This window comes from Pituophis catenifer, unplaced genomic scaffold, assembly GCF_029215685.1.
Source record: "Pituophis catenifer annectens isolate HBS135680 unplaced genomic scaffold, rPitCat1.0.hap2 SCAF_2, whole genome shotgun sequence".
NCBI classification, from domain to species: Eukaryota; Metazoa; Chordata; class Lepidosauria; order Squamata; family Colubridae; genus Pituophis; species Pituophis catenifer.
Genome location: NW_027256882.1, coordinates 217,287,017 through 217,307,291, shown reverse-complemented (window position 1 = coordinate 217,307,291; position 20,275 = coordinate 217,287,017). Strand labels below are relative to the sequence as shown.

Here is a 20,275-nt window from a genome sequence, read left to right as displayed (position 1 = left end):
GATATAGCTAAATTATATTGGTGCTGTGTCTGCTGTACATTGTTTAATAAGTGCTTTGGCCTAATTGTATCCCATACTGAGCAAAACATCTGGAGAGAAGTCCAAGGATGAGATTTTTTTGTTACACTGTCTTTTTCCATGTGGACTGATAATCATTACTCATAGTTAGTGAGACAAGGTTAAGGGGAGAAAAGGTTAATGCAAGACAGCAGTTGAGCATGGTTACCCATACTCTAACCCAGTGATGGCTAACCTTTTTGCCATCGCGTGCCAAAAACGGGGGGAGCGCAGTGGGGTCACATGCACGCGTGCCCACATCCATAATTCTATGTGCCCCGCTCCCCTGTGCTCCCCTCGCTTTTGGCACGCGATGGCATGTGGGCCCAGGAGGCCTGTTTTTCGCTCTCCCCAGGCTCCAGAGCCTTTCTAGGAGCCTGGGGAGGATGAAAATGGCCTTCTCCATCCCCCAAGAGGCCCCCCGGAGGCCGCACACAGTGTGTTTCCTGACTTCTGGTGGGCCCAGAAGGCCCGAAAATCAGCTAGCCAGCGCATGCATGCGTGCCAGAGCTGAGCTCGCGTGCCCACCGATATGGCTTCACGTGCCACCTGTGGCACTCGTGCCATAGGTTCGCCATCATGGCTCTAACCTCTACTTTCATGAGACCTGTCTCTAGTCTCAGGGTGGTATTAGAGACACACATTAAAACAATGATGGCAGATATCATGGCCAGATTATCTTTACCCTGATCAATGTGATTCACTGACATGTATAAATAACAAGATTCTAACCAGGAAAACAATGGTCATGTGAGGTAAACAGACAACTTTTCTAAAGATTTATAATAATTTTTTGGGCAGTCCGGATACTGTTGCTCTTTTTGGCTTGTAAAACTAAAAGCCAATTGAGAATACATATCATGTAAAGGCATAATGTGCTTTGCCTATTTCAGTTTAGCATGATATATGAATAGGATGTGTGTGTTTGTAAGATTTGTTTGTGGTTTCATGGCTTATTCTAAGTTTACTTTTGTGAATGCTCAGGAACAAAATAAAGTAATTGATCAAATTATAGTCATCTTGCACCATGACGAAAGTAGATCTAATTGCAGATTATTCTGCAAAAAAGTATGAATTTCTTGGTGAATGTGTGTGCCAAGTATTTTATATGAATAAAATATCCTATATCAGTGACAGCTAACCTTTTTGGCACCAAGTGCTGGAATCCGGAAGAGAGCAGCTGGCTGGTGCGCATACACCTTGGACCAGCTGGCTGGCGCACATAAGTGCGATGGAACCCGGAAGAGGATCTGGCCGCCACACACATGAGCATCAGCCAGCTGCTCTCTTCTGGGTTCTAGCGCTCGGTGCCAAAAAGGTTAGCCGTCACTGTGCTAGGCTGTGGTATGGCAATTACCAATACAGCAATTTTGTGGGTTAGTTTCATGTAAGCATGCATGCGACAGAACCAGAAAGAGAGCAGCTGTCCGGTGTGCATGCGCATGACAGAACCCAAAAGAGCAGCTGACGACAGCGCACGTGCCCACAGAGAGAGCTCTGCATGCCACCTCTGGCACACATGCCATAGATTCGCCAGCATGGTCCTATATGCTTCATTAACCTAAATTACATTCAAAAATTAAGCTGAAAACTATGAATTCAAATGAAATTTACACTTTAAACAAATGTGTCTGCAATGTTAGCAGAAAGAAACTGGGCTTTACTAAGTTTTTACACAAATATTTAAAAGTCAGAATGTAAGTTTCATTTCATATTTTGCAGAAATTTGCAATAAAAGATGCTAACACCACCCCAAAATTACTCTGCTGGAGGAAATTCTTTAATAGATTGTTATGCACAGTAAACAATAAAACATAAAGTAATCTTTCAAAGGATTTTTGGGGGTGAGGGAAGCCACATATCAATTATTAACACTGAATCTGGTATTCTGAAGTGAATGAGCTTTGAATTTCTTAACAAAAAAAAATCCCCTTTTTTCCTCAAAGAAGCAGATCTGTTTTTATAACCCCAACCTTACTGTTTCAATTACTGTGTGGGTTAAACACAAGAAAAATATTAATTTGAAGATGCTTTTAAAGCAGTCCGTATTTAACTCTCAACTTGACTCCCTGTAAAGGTTCTTAATAAAGTGGTAAACTACTACTTTTTCTTTCACATGTGTATTCAATCACCTGAACATTGAAAACTAGGTTCCCGAGCTCCTTTAGGGAGCAGAGATCTGAGTCTTTTTTTTTTGCAGTCTTGGTTTTATCCTGGTATGTAATATTTGCATCTCTGCTACTATTTCACTTTTATTTGGTGTCATTGGCTTAATGTTGTACCTCAGTTACCTAGTTTATGTGATCAAGTTCATATGTGCAAAAAAAAAAAAAAAAAAAAAAAAAAGAGCTGCTTTTCCACTTGAGAGATTTTGCTATGGAGGGAGGGAAACAACTTTCACTGTGCTTAGAATCTACTTCATGATTTGATGTTTGTTTTTATATAAACTCACCCCGCCAGCTTTAAGCAGCTTTCTTCTGAACTCCTCTGTTGGGTTGTTGAAAGTAAGCTTTTCACAGCGAAGATGGTTTACAGGTGGGTGTCCTTCCAGATGCAGGAACAGATCATAGTCAAAGCGGACTTTCTTCGGTTCTTCCTACAGGTTAGAACACAGTCAGAAAAAACTGGAGGGAAAAACCTGACACTGTATGACATAAATTAGAATAGAATAACAGAGTTGGAAGGGACCTTGCAGGTCATCTAGTCCAACTCCCTCCTCAAGCTGTAGACCTACATGCTGGCTTTTATCCCAATACTATAGATTACATTCATTTCCTCATAAAATATTGTGGTAATTGATTTTTAAAAAGTGAATAGACATTTGGGCTTGGGACTTCCCAGATTGAGTGACCTGGGACTCACTAAAAAAACAGGATTTTTAAATTATTGAGAAAGAAAAGGCTATTTTGATTCTGATCAAATCAAACTTCCAAAATTACAGTTGATTTTGTGTCAGTCACTCACACAGCATTTCTTCAACCATTTTTTTACACTGTAGATGTATTGCATTAAACTTTGATAGATATTGTACTGATGCCTACCATAAACATATTAATTAATTAATTAATTAGGGAATTTATATCCTTGTATTGCCAAGTTGGCACTGATTATCCATAAAAAAAAATCAAGGTGCTAATTATTATGTACAAAGCCTTAAAATATATAAGGCCCTTTTTAGTTCTTTTTTTCCCTATAGTTTATTGCAGTTATTAAGATCAACCAAGAATTCCTAATTAATAATGACAACCATGTAGCAAGTCAAATGCTTTTTTTTCTTTATTACTAACATCACAAATACTTTCAACTACTGCTTGATGATATTACCTGAGTCTTGGGTTGGAAACAGGTAAATTAAAGAGTGAAATAGAAGTATTTATGATCACATATAAATTTAAAGTAATAGTGTAAAAATCAATTTCCTCTATTTTAAAAACAAAGAATCAAGGCTAAAAGACAGTGATTTACCAGAATTACCTAGTAATCAGTGCCTAAATTAAACTAGACAAAATTTAAAATGAAGTTTAGTTTAAACTAACCAAAACTTATCTGGTAGTCAATTACAACAGTAGAAATTTAGTCAGCAATCCTGACTGGAGCCCAAATATTTAACACTTTAAGCATCATAAGCTTAAACATATTTGCTCAGAAGTAATTTCCACTAGATTAAGCTGAAATGTGCACAAAATAGCAGCCTTAAATCAAACTGTGTTTAATTCCCTAATGTTAAAGCCAGAAGAAATGTGTACAAAACTCTGTGTGCCTAAATGACTTTAAATTGATGTCCACCACTGCATCTCAGTGAAAATTCTTCCTCTTTGTCTATGAAAGGTTTTATTACATATACTGTAAAAAGTTTAATTATTACCTCAGCTATTTCAAGATAGAAATGAATGATTATACAAGCTATACTATTATTGCTTGACAAGAAATCTATTTGTTTAGCAAATTCTCTAAGAAAGGACCACCTCTATGTTATTGGACAACCGTAATACAGTTTATATAATAAGAAAAAGAATTAAATTACTATTGTGCTGTATATATAGCATAGTAATTGCTAGAGAGCCAGAAGAGGACAACTGCTGTACAAGGAAGACTTCATCCTGAAGCAAATCCATATTCAGCAGGATTTTGGGGTTTTTACACCTGAGACTGGCTAAATTCTGACTGCCAAGAAATATAAGTTGAAAGTGACAGTCATAAAAGAACGCTTATTTCCAAGCAAAATCTAAAGTATGAGTAACATATAATGTAATATAGAATACAATATTTTAAGTTCACTGTTACAACCAAAAGGACTCATCTTTTCTACATAAAAATCAACATGGATAGGACCGAACATGAACAAAATATATTTGAAATCAATTGAGCAAACTCCACAAAACTACTCTGTTCTGAACTTCTTGCACATGGCATAAGTAACAGCTAACTATCAGTGCTCTATTCAGTTCAGAATGGCCAGCAGCTTTGTTAAAGGGTAAAATAATGATGTGTGGACCAGGATTACATAATGAATCACAACTAGGATTCATGTAGTATTTTCATAAGAAGCATAAGCATGCCGTAAGAGCTCAGTTTCCCACTCTCATTTTCCAGTAAATGGTACTGAAAGATTTATAAGAGTAATACATTGCCATTTAATGTTTATATAGATATAATGGGAATTTAGACTGTGTTTGTCAAAAGTAATTCTTTCCATTCTATTTATAAAAGTAGAAAATATATTCCAGTCTCTTGGAAAAAAATAATATTCCTATCCTGAAAGTCAGAAGTTTGGGTGTTTTAAGAAATTTCTAAATACTCAAAATATCTATTGGCCAAAGCCAATTATTTTAAGGATGACTACTGGCTATGATTTGATTCTACTTTATCCAATGAAATATTAAAAGTCACAACACCACATTAAAAAGCTTATTTTCAAAACAGTAGAATTGAATTAAAAGAATAAACTCACTTTTATTCCCAGTGACATTTGTTATTTTCCAGTGAGTGAAATATATTTAGGGTAAAATGAAGGAGCTTGGCCAAAACAACAGATGGTAGATATAACTTCAAATCCTCAATTTCCTCTAAACTATACTAAACTGTACTAGTTTTACATTTTACATTTTAAATACCACAAAGAGCAGCCTCCTTCCTTTACAAAGCATTATCTGTCTTATTCTTCTAAAATATAATCTCCATCTCTCACCTTACAAATTCTTTCCCATTTCAGAAGAAACCCAACATCACATGAGCAGAAGGCAGTTTGACCAAAAGACTCTTAAATAAACATAAATACCCTGTATAAAAATGACATTAATGAAGCTAATTAAAATATCCTAACTAGCTGTATTAGCTGTTTTAGGTATATACCGCATTTTTCAGACTATAAGACACTCCAGACTATAAAACGTACCTAGATTTAGAGGAAGAAAACCAAAAAAAAAATAGTTTTTGCCTCCACGCGTTGCGTTTTCAGCCTCCCTGGCCCCCAAAAGCACTTTGCAGGCCAAAAACAGGCCCATTTTTGGCCTGCAGAGTGCTTCTGGGGGCCGGGGAGGGCGAAAACATGATGTGCAGAGAGTTTGGGAGTCCAAAACCAGGGCCGTTTTTGGCAAAAATGGGCCATGCAAAGCATTGAAGAGTGCTTCTGGGGGTTGGGGAGGGTGAAATCGTGACGCACGGAAGGTTCGGGAGTCCAAAAACGGACCCATTTTTGGCAAAAACAGTCTGTGCGGAGCACTGCAGAGTGTTTCTGGGGGCCAGGGAGGGCAAAAAAGCGATGCCCAAAAGGTTCGAGAGCCCAAAAATGGGCCCGTATTCAGTCTTTTAGGGGAAGGGAAAGGTGCGTCTTATACAGTACTCTGAAAAATATGGTATGTTTCTGTGTATCTCTTGGTTTATTGACACAATATAAGCAGGTAATTTTTTTTCTTCTGAAATAACAGTTAAGAACTTAAAGTATTTATTCAGAACAACTTTAACACAAAAGTAAGTTAATTATAAAAAATAAATTATCTCTTAAAAAGTAGTGTGTTAAAGGTTTGAACTCATCTATATGATAATTTTATTCAATTATAAATCTCTATCAATATTCAAAATATATTCTGAAAGTTAATCACTTCCATTAAGACTGAATCAGTATCTACAATGAATTCAATTTCCTTATCTATTGGATAGCATCTAATGTTGCATTAGTGGTTTTTTTAAACAACAAAACTTCTCCATCTGTTCTTGAATATCTGTTAGGCAGCATCTCACAACTCACTATTTTGCAAGAATAGCAAGGGGCTGCAAGGGAGATAGAAAATCTGCTTCTTGGATTTATGCCATTCCATCGGCAGACCCTTCATTTGGATTTTCCAGACATATTTCAAGGACTGAAAAGGGTTTATGAAATCTATGACAAATGAAATTTTATCAACAGATTTTACATTGACATTTATTAAGTTATTGATTATTTAAAGGAGAAATCTAAAGAACTTAATGGCTATGTGTAGAGAAATTGAAAGAACAGCATTACGTACCTTGTTCTTGAAGTAAACCTCTATTGGCAAAATAAACCCAGCATATCCAGATTCTTCAACTTTGTACGGTGGATCTTTGCACACTGAGGGGGGAAAAGAAAAAAAAGCTTGAGTTTATAGTTTGAACAATAATTCTATGGCTAAATAAGTTCAAATTGCCAAAAAATGGCTTCAATTTTTTTTGACTACTGTATTTTTCGGAGTATAAGACGCACCAGAGTAGAAGACACAGCTTAGTTTTTGGGGAGGAAAATAGAAAAAAAAAATCTGCCTACCAGATATTCATCTGGCTAGCATCCTTAGTCTGGTCAGCTTCAGCACATTAGTTTGCTGGTTTTTTATCCCTTGCTTGGGGATAAAAAAACAGCTTCTAAATCTCAGCTGAGAGGAAGCAGCAATGAGAAAAACAGGCAAAGCATGGGGGAGATCGCTTCACTCAGCTACCGCCTAGTTATGTCTGAAAAAAAGCTTCTAAAGAACAGCTGAGAGTTGGAGCAAAACATGGAGATCGCTTCACTCGCTAGTGCCTCAAAGCACAGCGGAGAATCGAGGAAGAAGGCAAAACTGGGAAGATCACTCGCTAGTGCGTTAGCACCTCATTAGGGCTGAAAAAATCTTCAAAAAAGCTACATTCGGAATATAAGACACACCCAAATTTTCAGCCTCTTTTGGGGGGGGGAAAGGTGCATCTTATACTCTGAAAAACATGGTAGTTAGCTATCCACAGCATAATTCTAACATTTCTTCTGATCCAGGATCAAGACAAAACTAGAGAATGGATTTGTTGGAGGATGATCAGAAACATGGCATGCTATTTTGTTTTCAGGAATTTCCATTTTTGGAAATGTCTAATTAATTCATATCAACAAGAAAATACTAGGGATTCTAATAGAATTACAACAATACTCGTTAATAGTTTCAAGTGCTTCTTAAAAGCACATATAGGTGGCCATAGCACTTGAAGCATGCCACAATTAGAATATTAAAGATTTTAATGTTTGTCCCTTTGTCTTTCAATCCCTGTATAAATTCAATAAAGAAGTGTATATATTATTTGACATCTCACAATATATCCAAGAAGTCCAATAAAAATATCCAAGGAAGCCTCTGAATTTACTTGATTATGCAAACTTTACTGACTTTTTAAACAATAATAATTTGCTTCCATTATTTTTGGTCTCTTAGATATTTGTACAGCATTAAAAATACACATGCCTCTTTAGTTTTTGTTGAATAAATTATTGACTTGGCCTCACAGATACGATAGACAAACAGATTTCACCTTTTTTAAAACAAACCTGGACTATAAAGCAGTTTAATTGCCAAATAGATAGACCAATTTATATACAAGACATTTCTATGGCAACTCTGTACTCTGCAATAGTATTATGCTGCTTAAGCTCTTTACTCTCCAAGCACTTATGAGTTCTTTCAAATAGATTTTCTTTAAGTGTAAGGAAAGGCTGGCCAGTTAATTGTTAAATCCAGAACTTTTTTCTAGAATATTACTTAGGTTTAAAAATATATGTGCAATATTATCAGATTTTTAAAAACATTATTGTATATATACATACGATTCTTGATTGTTCAAATGTATAAATAGTTCTGGATTTTGTTAATATATTTAATTTTATGTATTTGTTCATTAAACATTATAATTGATGAATAGATTCAAACTCTGCTCATTTAATACAACTGTTCCTGAACAAAACTGTACTATTATATTGCCTCTAATTGTAACGATAAAAAATATTACTACTTTTTTTATACTATTAATCACATCTCATAATCCTAATAAGAGTTCCAACAACATTAATATCTCATAATAAATCAATTTCAGTAATTAAACCAAAACACAACTTTAATTTACAAAGCTCAATCAAAATAATCTTAACCTGGATTAAAATATAACAAGGAAAACTAAAAAAACAAAGAAACATGATTTGGGGAAAGGGACAATTTTAGCAAGAAAGTGCTAGAGTTAGCAAGGATATTTTTAACAAGACAATAAAAAGCAATGCTAGAAGAATAGATGGAATGAGTTAAGTGGCTGCAGTACCTTCTTGAAAGGAGCGTTGGTCCTACCTGATACGTTCCTTCTCGTTGAGTGGAGACAGCAGCCAGCGTGGGTAGTGCCCATCCAATCAGCTTGAAGGACTGAGCCTGTCAATTATTCCCAGTCCCGCCCTTGTTGCCGGGCAGGCCAGCTTTTGGCGAAGACTGGAAGACAGACTCGGTGTGTGGGAAAAGGAGAGAATCCAAACAAAAAAACAGACCGGACAGAACAACAACAAGCCAGGTCCAGCTCGAAGAAAGGGAAGGGTCTGGCTGCTGTCTTCACTCAACGAGAAGGAACGTATCAGGTAGGACCAACGCTCCTTCTCCATTGAGAGTGGAGACAGCAGCCAGCGTGGGACATACCCAAGTTCACTGTCCCGAAGTCAGGGGGGGATCCTGCTGGACCGCATCGTCCTCTCCGGCAACAACCCGTTGTAGAACCCGGCGTCCAAACGAGGCCTCGGCCGACGCAAACTGGTTGAGTTTATAGTGTCGAATGAAAGGACCAGGCAAAGTCCACGTAGCCGCCCTACAAATTTCCAGCAAAGGAGCCTGAGTAGCCCATGCGGCCATCGTAGCCGCGCTGTGGGTAGAGTGTGCAGTCAATCGTGAGGGATGCGGAAGGGATCTAAAATCATAGGCCGCAGCAATAGTCTGACGAATCCAACGGCCGATGGTCGAAGATGTGACTTTACCGCCTTGGGAGGTAGGTAAGGAGACAAAAAGCGACTCCAAACGGCGGAAAGGAGCCGTCCTCTTCAGGTAGATCCGCAGTGCCCGCCGGACATCGAGGGCGTGCCAACGACGTTCCCGAGGATGAGTAGGCCGGGGACAGAAATTAGGCAGGATAAGCTCTTGCGCACGGTGAAATACAGAGTTGACCTTCGGTACAAAAGTCGGGTCCAAACGGAGTACCACATGGTCCGCGTGGAAAACACAAAGGTCCGGACGAGTAGACAAGGCGGCGAGCTCAGATATACGGCGAGCCGAAGTAATGGCTACCAAGAAAGCAACCTTGCAGGTGAGAAGTCTGAGACTGGTGGACCGGAGTGGTTCATATGGCAGGCCCGTAAGTGACTGCAAGACCAGTGGAAGATCCCAGGTAGGGTAGCGGTGCAGCACAGGAGGACACAAGTTCTTAGCTCCCCGGAGAAACCGGTGGATCAAGGGGTGCTGAGCTAGGGACGACAAGGAACCGCAGGTAAGCACCGAAGATAAGGCTGCAATTTGTCGGCGGAGAGTGTTAGGAGAGAGACCCTGGGCGAGACCCTTTTGCAAAAACATCAGAATATGTATAATAGATGGTCGTAGAGGCATCACGTCGACTTGGCTACACCAGTTGCAGAAAATCTGCCAGGTGGCAGAGTAAATGCGTTCCGTAGAAGGACGTCTGGAGGAAGTAAGGTATGGACAACGTCCGCCGGAACGTGTACCTCCCTCAATGAGCCCCGCTCAATCTCCAGGCGGTCAGATTGAGCCAGGCCGGGTCTGGGTGCGTCAGGGCACCTTGCGAGAGAATATTGTCCAAGAGGGGTATGCGCCACGACGGGGTCACCGATAGGGACACGAGGTCCGCAAACCAGGGCCTCTGAGGCCAATGAGGTGCCACAAGAATCACTTCCGCTCGCTCGGATAGAATTTTGCGGATGACCCTGGGAAGAAGAGCCATCGGGGGGAAGGCGTACAGAAGGCCCGAAGGCCATGGGGCCCGAAGAGCGTCGACACCGGCTGCTCGAGGGTGCGGATATCGAGAGAGAAACAGCGGAAGTTGGGAGTTCTCGTGAGTCGCGAACAGGTCGATCACTGGACGGCCGAAGCGAAGAGACAGGTCCTGGAAGATGCGTGGGTGGAGACGCCATTCCGCATTGTCTATCCGCCGGCGACTCAACCAGTCCGCTTGAATGTTCTGCACCCCGGAGATGTGTTCCACCCGAAGGGAACACAGGTGGCGCTCTGACCAGAGTCCCAACGCGACTGCCACAGCCAGAAGAGACTTCAATCTGGTGCCCCCCAGCTTGTTCAGATGTGCCTTTGCGGCGACGTTGTCTGTGAGGACGAGGACGTGAGCGCCGGAGACCAGGTGGCGGAATGACTTCAGGGCGAGGAAGACAGCCTTCAGTTCCAGCCAATTGATGGGACGACGAGCTTCCGAGGGCGTCCAGGTCCCCTGAACCAGTTGACCTTGGCAGTGGGCTCCCCAGCCCAGGAGGCTGGCATCTGTCATCACCACCACCCTCGAGGGCTCGAGGAAGAAGCAACCCGAAGCTAGAGCAGGGGAACGCCACCACCGGAGGGATCTGCGTACCGCAGGAGGAAGCGGGATCGGTCTCGATGAAGTGCCTCTGCCCACCTTCTGCAAAGGCAAGAGAAACCATTGGAGTTCCCTGGCGTGAAGCTGGGCCCAGGGAACTATGGCTATCGCTGATATCATCTTGCCTAATAGTTGAGACAAGATATAGGGAGAAACTACCCAACTCCTTTCAACCCGGGAGACTAACTGCCTCAGGCTATTCTGCCTATCGGGGGAAAGAAAAACTTTGCCCTGAATAGAGTCGATCAAGGCACCCAAATGTACTAGACTAGTGGAAGGAGAGAGATGGCTCTTTTCCAAATTAACGGAAAAGCCGTGAGCTGCTAACGTCTCAACTGTCAGACGGATATCTAGGGCAGCCTGCTGTACAGAAGGGGACAAAATTAGAATATCATCTAAGTAACACAAGAGTCAGACTGAACGAAGACGGAGCCAGGCCGCCAAAGCAGCCAGCACCTTCGTAAAGGTGCGGGGGGCAAAAGAAAGGCCAAATGGGAGAGCCCTATACTGGTAATGTGCTCCGCCATAACAAAACCTCAGAAAACGTCTATGGGAAGGAAGGATAGGGATATGAAAGTAGGCCTCAGTCAGGTCAATGGAAGAGAGGAGATCGCCCCTCCGAACACCGTCAAGAATGGTCTTTAAAGATTGCATTTTAAATTTTCGATACACGACGTACCTGTTCAAACGTTTGAGGTCCAGAATAGGACGCCACCCCCCCCCCCCCCGATGACTTAGGGACTAGAAACACCCTTGAATAAAATCCCAAACCTTCCTGACCCGGAGGCACAGGTTGAATAGCCTTGATAGAGAGGAGGTGCTGAACCGATGAGTCCATAAGGGACCTCCTTTCAGGATTACGAGAAATCGGACAGCAGACAAAGGTGTGAGGGGGGGACGCAACAAATTCAATGGCCAACCCAGATTTCAGGGTGGCGTGGACCCACTTGTCCGAGGTGGTTTCCTCCCAGACAGCGGCAAAAAGGCCCAATCTACCGCCAATGGGAGGGTTAGGAATGCAATCAGCGACGGCGGCGGGTGAAACAACCTCCTCCCCCTCGAAAGGGCCGCTTGGAAGAAAAGGGACGTCCCCTGTATGACCTGTCGGAAGAACCCCGCTGCCTACTAAAGGACCCATCTCTCCTAAAGGAGGGGAAGGATGAAGATAAGGAGTGCCCCCCGTCCGCACCTCGTGAAAAGGAACGAGGAGGGTAAGGCGAGAAACGAGGCACTACTCTCCGGTAGACAGCTGCCAACACTTTCTTTTTATCCCTGGTTTCTGTGAGGAAGGGGTCTAAAGTGTCCCCGAACAGCTTCGTGCCCTTGAAAGGAACCGATGCCAACCGCCACTTGTGCCTGGCATCCGCCTGCCAGTGACGGAGATACAGCAGACGACGAGCCGTGACTGCCGAAGCCAACGACTTTGCAGAGAACCTGGCAGCATTCAGGGTAGAGTCAGCAGAAAATTGTATGGCAGCCACAATTTTATTCAAGTCTTGCCTGATACGGGTATCACCAGGGGCTAACTTTTCCTGTAGTTGACGCAACCATATCAAGGTTGTCCGGTTGAAGAAGGATGCTGTAGTGGTTGCTTTAATCGCCCAGGCAGAGCTCTGAAAGGCCTTTTGAAGCACCTGATCAGATTGACGTTCATCGGGACGGAGACCTTCATCGGGCTCACCCGGGACATTAGAGTTAGGAAGAAGAGCTGCAACGGGGGCGTCAATCGAAGGAATTTGAAGAAGAGCCTCAAGATCCGAAGAAACTTGAAAGTTTCGTTTGTCGTTTGACGAGGGAAGAGGAGCAGCGGCCGGAGACTCCCACTGTTGTTTCACTACATCCAGAAAGAGAGGAGGCGTAGGAACTGATGTTATAGGTCTAGCGGGTTCCGCGAACATTGGGTCCAAGGATCCAGAGGAAGACGAAGTAGGAGCCGGATCAGCAGATGGCGAGGATAAACGGGCCGTATTAACAGCCTTGAACAGCAATGACTTGAACAAGGCCTGCGGAAAAAGACCTGTGAACGCAGGCTGATCTGGGGGAAGGTCCTCATCTTCCGACAGATCAGAATCAGGATAGTCTTCATCAGTCAAAGCTGAAGGTTGACTGTAATGGGAACCGGTAGGAGAGACAGATCGAACGGAATGAGAACAGTCCTGGTCACTGCGGCCCGATGAAATAGGAGAAACCGCTCTCATCGATCCACGTCGACTGGAAGAACCTGACCGGGCAGCCAAGGACCTTTGAACCGCCACGTCGATCATTTGTTGAAGCTGATCTGGAGGAAACGGAGGGACGACTGAAGACAAGGGACAGACAAGTGTAGGATCAGTAGAAGGAACCACCTGCACAATCGTCGGATCAGGAACCGATCGTTGAGTAGTTGAGTCAGAGCCCCACAAGTTGTCATCAGAAATAGTGACTGGGCAGTCCTGTAGAGACATCTGGTCCGGAGTAGGAGAGTGAGGCATGACAGCTGGAGACGAATTAGACGGAGCAGGAGGTGGCTGAGGAACGGCCGGAGATAACTGGGCGCATGCCTTGTCACACAATTTGGTTAAAACTTTGTCTCTACGTTTCTCCGCTTTAGAAGAAGAAGAAGAGGACACGTCACGTTTGGAAGACTTATGATGAGAACGTGAGAGGTGAGAAGTCTTGGATGGAGGCCTGGAGTCCTCCATAGCAGATTGCTGGGTGACAGACATGGAGTCTGATTGGCCAACTTCGCCAGCACTGGCCTTCCGGCCGAGTTTAGACTTGGAAAGGGCCTTAGGCATGGCAGACAAAGGGCTTAATGTAAAACCCCATGCACCAGTCCCAGCTTCAATAATTGGACCTTGAGATGGCAGAAGAGAGCGAAAGGAACTCCACAGAAGGCAGCAGCAAATAAACTGTCACTTAAAGGACACCAGAAGGAGTCAGGTAGACTAGGAAGGGAGCGTAACAACTCCACAACTGGTAGGCGTGGCAGAGTAAGGCCCGAGGAGATTGCTGGAGCGTTGCTGAAGAGGAGGCAATAAAGCAGTCAAACCGATAGCGTAAGGCCACAGTCCTGTGACCATTGTAGAGTAAGGAGTGGGGGGGCGCGAAGCTCCACTGGCCGCCAGCAATGTGCAACGCAAGAGAAATGGCTGCTGCAGCAAGGAGGGGGGGCGTAAAGCTCCACAAGCCGAAATTAATGAGGCACGCTTTTAGATCTGACTCGCTGCAGCTCAGAAGGAAAGGTGGGGGCGCGAAGCTCCTCAGCTCAATCAATTGCCCAAGATGTGAAATAGCCGCTGCAGCGTAAAAAAGGGGGGGGCGCGAACTCCTCAGTTCAATCAATTGGCCCGAAACGTTAATGGCCGTTGCCGCACAGAAAAAGGGGGCACGAAGCTCCGCAGCTCAATCTTCGGGCCGCAGCAGCGACGAAAACGTGGAGCGAGGTGACTCAAGCCAAATTGCTACGCTCGCAATGCTCCTCAGTCCGTTTTACTAGGTTGCGGTGATCTCCGTGCGGAAGAAAAACTCAGACAACAAGTTCAGTCTCTAAGTGAAGCGCAGGTCTCGCATAAAGGAGAGGCCCTCAACGGCGGGAAATTGCAATCCAAAATGGCCGCCGCTGATCCAGCGAGCGCGCCGAAGCTGCCGATAAGCGAGGGGAGGCGAAACAGACTAGAACGACAAGGACGAGAGGAGCGAAAAAAGGGGAAAAGACCCCAAGGAGTTCAGACAAGCAAGGCAGTCCCCTAGGGGAATAGGGGGCAGGGAGAGACCACTCCCTAGGCTAAGTCCGGGAAGGCTAGATTAAACAGAGATCCAGACAACTCACAAATTCGAAGTCCAAACGGTCCAAAATTCAGCCAGAATAATCAGTCAGAGTCCAAATCGAATAAACAGGTCACGGTCAAGCAATCCAAGTCGAAAAAACCAGAAATCCAACACGAATAAGGCAAAATTCAGAAAAATAGCTAGAGAGAAGTCCCACACACCAGCCAGCGCTGAAGGACTGAGCCAAAAAGCTGGCCTGCCCGGCAACAAGGGCGGGACTGGGAATAATTGACAGGCTCAGTCCTTCAAGCTGATTGGATGGGCACTACCCACGCTGGCTGCTGTCTCCACTCTCAATGGAGAATGTACATTTTCATACTTCCAACATGGTGGGCTTGAAGTCAGGATTTATTTCATGGCAACGCAAGCTATTTCAAGAACTAACAGTAAATTATATTCACAGAGAGTGGAAATTCCACTAATACAAGCGTCCGGCTTTACCAGTTTTGGGCTGGCATAGAATCTGCATTAAGAAATGATACCTAGAGCTCCAGAACAAGCACAAAAGGTAAGACTTTTACCTTCATGTCTTGCTCATGGATTTCCAGGAAGCATCTGTCTGGCCACTGTTGAAAACATGATACTGGACTAAATGGACCCTGATCCAGCCAAGCTCTTATGTTCTTATTCTGGAAATTTAATATATACATATTTTGGAAATAGGAGAGCAAATCAATTTCAGAAATGGTCCATGTTCATATATCTCAACACACTGAAGGTCAGAACAGTGAAACCCATTTAGACAAGAACTGCCATACACTTAGCCCCAGTTCTAACAGATGAATTCATCTAGGCACATTTATTACTTCATAACTGAATTCCTGAATGAAATATAATCATAAAATATAACAACATAGTTAAATGTTTCTTATCTGCTCACATATATTTTTCAATGAAACCTATTCATACATTTTCATTGGGAGTGACATTTTTATTGATGCTTATTTTGAAAGCAGAGGCTGATACTTTTTTGATTACCGCACACAGGTAAAATTAATTTTTCTGAGCTTTTACATTCATATACAGATTATTTATCAACTGACCGGATGTGTATTTTAAACTTCTGAATATCGAGATAAATCAATCACAGGAAAAAAAACCTGCTTAAATTCATATAGATGAAGTTGTACTTGCAACAGAATTAAAGTAATTCTGGAAGCTTATTTGTGATTTTACCTAAAAACATTAAGGCAAACTCCTTATATACACTTTGGTGATCCCTAAGGCTGTAGTGCCTTGAATCATGTATAGATAGCCCTTGTTTAATAACATGAAAAGTGGCATTCAACAGAGAATAAAAATATTAGGATTTTCATGTTCATGATTATGAGATGATATGACTGCTAAACATGAAAGCATACCCAGCCCATATAAGATGGATAAAGTTGCTCTTAATTTCACCTCATTTTCTGCTACATAATTTTCCAGTTTATAACAGACCTTCAATAAAAGAATTATGCAACGTTGACAGATCTAGATTATATACTGTGTTTCCCTGAAAATAAGACTCAGTCTTATTTTCTTTTGGGTCCCAAAATAAGCACTAGGGCTTATTTCCAGGGTTATCTTAATTTTTTTGAGTGCCACCGCCGTGGGGCGTGGGGGGTGGAGCTGCCCAATGCACACATCAGCTTAACTCAGGGCCCCCCATGGCTCTATGCCTCAATAACTGCCTAACAGCGGCGCCAGCAACCATGTGCAGCAGAAGCCCACATGGCCCCCAACGTACTTCTTCCAGCACCCACAGCTCCGGAACAGGAGGCCGAGTGACCCAGCCAGGCAAAACGCTCCATCCCCAAGCACTCCATAAGCACCCGAACACCTCCCCCCCCCTTTGTGATATGTGAACAAAGTCAGGCATTTTTTGAATTTTTGGCACACTGAGCCCAAAAGTTTCATCATCACTGGTATACACAAATGTCTTATTACACCTTATTACATTATGACTTTATAAAACATAATAATGGATGGATGGATGGATGGATAAATAAATACCAACTGAAATTTTCTTAAAAACTGGTTTTGCATGAAATACAAAATTTGAAATGAACAAAAATCTCATGTACTTGATCAAAAGATCTCAACTGAATCTCTTACCTAATTGTGATGTGAAATATACCATATTCTGCCCTTCTCAAATTAAAAATAATTACATCTCAATTGACCTTTCTGAATTTCACAACACATACCCTTTCATAAGGTAACAAGCATTCAAATATATCATGCAAAACATCCATCCATCTTTGTATAAATCAACAAAAGATTTATCCTCTTGTTGAATAAGAGGAATGTTACATGTTCACTAGAGTTTTTTATAAAAATATAAAGGATAAAAATATAATAAATAAATAAATAATCAATCAATCAATACACCTTTTCTGATAAGGTAATTCTGTGCTGTGTTTAATTAAAAGGCCACTGAGTTCAATATTGTTCCTCCATATGTATAGCATTTTTATTTATACATCACATATTCTTCAGAAAGTCAAGATGTCTACAGTATATCCCTATAATTTTATCTCTGTAATCCCTTCAGTGCCATGGCTGACTATGATCAGCTATGAAACTTGATCTTCCACTCACATCATTATACTATATGTTCATTCATCTCAAATGAGAATGAAGGTTTCTCATAATTAATATCCTTATTTTACTCCTTCGAAATATAATTTTCTTGGCACAAGTATACTTGCTTGACTGACTCTACATAGCTGTGTTAGCATAGAAAGCTGAAGTATAGAAATTCTGACATGAGAAATCAAAGTTCAAATAAGATGCATATTTCAAGCATAACTCAGGCCTATTAGATATAATATAGAAAGGATAAGTTTCACTATGTTGAACTCAGAACATGTAAGGGAAAATTTTAACATGTAAATTTACTTGCAAAACATTTTTATTGCTGAAAAGAAATTAATTTATGGTAGTTCCTATTTTCTTATAAGCATATGTTTTTACTCATAAACTTAATTGTGATTTAGAAATGATAGTTTTAAGAAAAAGCTGTTTACAATTACTTAACTACTTGGAGTTTCACACAGTTTTGTCTGGCTTGTCCTCAGATTTAGTTAAACTAGAAAATTGAGGTGACGAAACATGCTAGAAAAATCTCTAAGCTAATATAAACAGAAAGGGTGTTCACTTATCTGTAAAATATACAACATTCAATGGCTGTGTTAAAAAATGGTTTGTTTGTTTGTATATTTTATTCATTTTTTACTTGGCAGGCTGCATAGACTTAGCCGTTGTAAAAAATTAAGCCATGATTAAAACAATGTAGGGCTTAATACGATGCTAATTCAGGCTGTTAAATCTTTATAAGACTTTTTTTTTACAAACTGCATTAATACTCCAAACTATTGAAGCACTCAAATCTTGTGGTAGGTTTAACCCTAGAGTTATTATTGAATGAGGTCAGAAAGAACCAAGGAATTAGAGGGCTAAGAATCAGAGGGGAAGAGTTTAAGCTCCAAACCTTTGCGGATGATTTGATATTTGTCTTGGAAGAACCTTTGAAATCGGGACCAATCTTGCTCCAGGAGTTGGAGGCTTATAGGAAAGTTGCGGGATTTAAATTAAATAAAGATAAAACCAAGATTCTAATTAAGAATATGACGAAGAATCAAAAAGTGCAGTTAGAGGAAGAACTAGGGATTCAGATAGTTAAAAAACTGAAATACTTAGGCATTTGGCATTCATCCAAATGCTTGACCATTAAAGAAGATAACTACCAGAAACTACTTGGTCAAACTAAAGAAATGCTAGAAGGATGGAAAGGATTACAGTTATCATTATTAGGTAGAATTGCAGTAATTAAGACGTATATCCTGCCTAAATAGATTTTTCTTTTTCAGACAGCCCCAGTTTTATTAGATACAATTTTTTTTCAATCTCTAGATCAAGGTATACATAGATTTGTGTGGCAGAACAAAAAACCAAGGATTAAATTGAAAATGCTTCAAGAATCCCCTTCCAGGGGAGGATTTGGCCTACCTAAATGGGAGCTTTATCATCAAGCACCGTGATGGCGAACCTATGGCACGCGTGCCACAGGTGGCACGCGAAGCCATATTAGTGGGCACACCAGCTCAGCTCTGGGGCACATGCGCGTGCCAGCCAGCTGATTTTCGGGCCTTCTGGGCCCACCAGAAGTAGGGAAACAGGCTGTTTCCTGCCTCTGGAGGGCCGGAGGGGGGGAAGGCCTGTTTTTCTTTCTTACCTGGCTCCAGATCCTCTCTATTTATCTGGGAAGGGCGAAAACAGCCTTTCCCACCCCCTTGGAGACCCTACGGAGGCTGAAAGGGCCCATTTCCCGACTCCCGGTGGGACAGGAAGTGACATTTTTTCCTGTCCCCAGCCTCCAGAGACTCCTAGAGAGGCTCCTACAGACTCCTAGAGAGGTTCTGGAGGCTGGGGACAGCAAAAAATGTCACTTCCTGTCCCACCGAGAGTTGGGAAATGGGCCCTTTCAGCATCCATAGGGCCTCCAAGGGAGTGGGAAAGGCTGTTTTCGCCCTTCCTAGATACACAGAGAGGATCTAGAACCAGATAAGAAAGAAAAACGGGCCTACCAGGCCATCATGTGCCAGGAGCGGAGGGGGGAAGAGGGAGGGGGTTGTGCACGCATGCAGTGGGCACATGTGCGCGTGACCCTCCCCCGCCCCCCCCCTCTCCTGGCATGCGATAGCAAAAAGGTTAGCCATCACTGATCAAGCAGCTGTCTTAAATTGGATGAGAGACTGGATTGCTTTGAGGAGGAGGAGAATCCTTAGTTTGGAAGGCCACAATTTGCAACAGGGGTGGCATTATTATCTGAGTCAGGAAAGGTCCAAAAAACATAAATACTTTATGGACCACTTTATCCGAAAGGTTTTGATGACTATTTGGGATCGAATAAGAAATAAATATTACCTGATCACTCCAATTTGGCTTTCCCCTTTAGAGGTGATGATACACCCGACTCTTTATAACAGAAATAAACCATTAATTTACCAAGTTCTGTTGGATCCTTTAGGCAAAGTAAAATCTTGAAATACATTGATGGAATTAGGCTATGAGTTAGATTGGTGGATATACAATCAGATCCAGTCCAGGACAGCTAAGGACAAAAGCAAGGGAGGAATCTATAATTCCTTACAGGAACTTGGTAAGATCTTGTTGGGGAAGGATGAGAAGGTATTATCCAAACTCTGTCAATTCTTCTTAATGGACTGGATTGGAGAGGAGGTTATCAAGGACTCAATGATTGCCTGGGGGAGAAATTTGGGATATTCGATTGAACTTGAAAAATGGGAAGAAATTTGGGGGAAAATCTTAAAATTAACAATGTCAGTTTCCTATAAGAAAAATATATACAAAATGCTGTATAGATGGCACCTGCCTCTGGCTAGATTATCGAAGATGTTCCCGGGAACCTCTCCGGTTTGTTGGAAATGCAACACCGCTATGGGAACTTATTTTCATAGTTGGTGGATCTGTCCCTGAGCAAAAGAATATTGGGCTAGAATTCAAAAATGGATTTTAGAAATCATAG

The 20,275-nt window shown here is 42.0% G+C and overlaps 1 protein-coding gene across 1 annotated transcript in view; it reads right to left on the bottom strand.

Moving 5' to 3' along the window:
• The window catches only part of MLLT3 (MLLT3 super elongation complex subunit), a 127,707-nt gene that overhangs the window by 45,520 nt on the left and 61,912 nt on the right, over nt 1–20,275 (bottom strand). Inside the window, exons 3-4 of the mRNA XM_070935534.1 lie at nt 6,564–6,646; nt 2,510–2,653 (exon numbers count right to left, since the gene is read on the bottom strand). Of these exons, the coding sequence (XP_070791635.1) occupies nt 2,510–2,653; nt 6,564–6,646 (227 nt within the window). The remainder of the gene's footprint in view (nt 1–2,509; nt 2,654–6,563; nt 6,647–20,275) is intronic.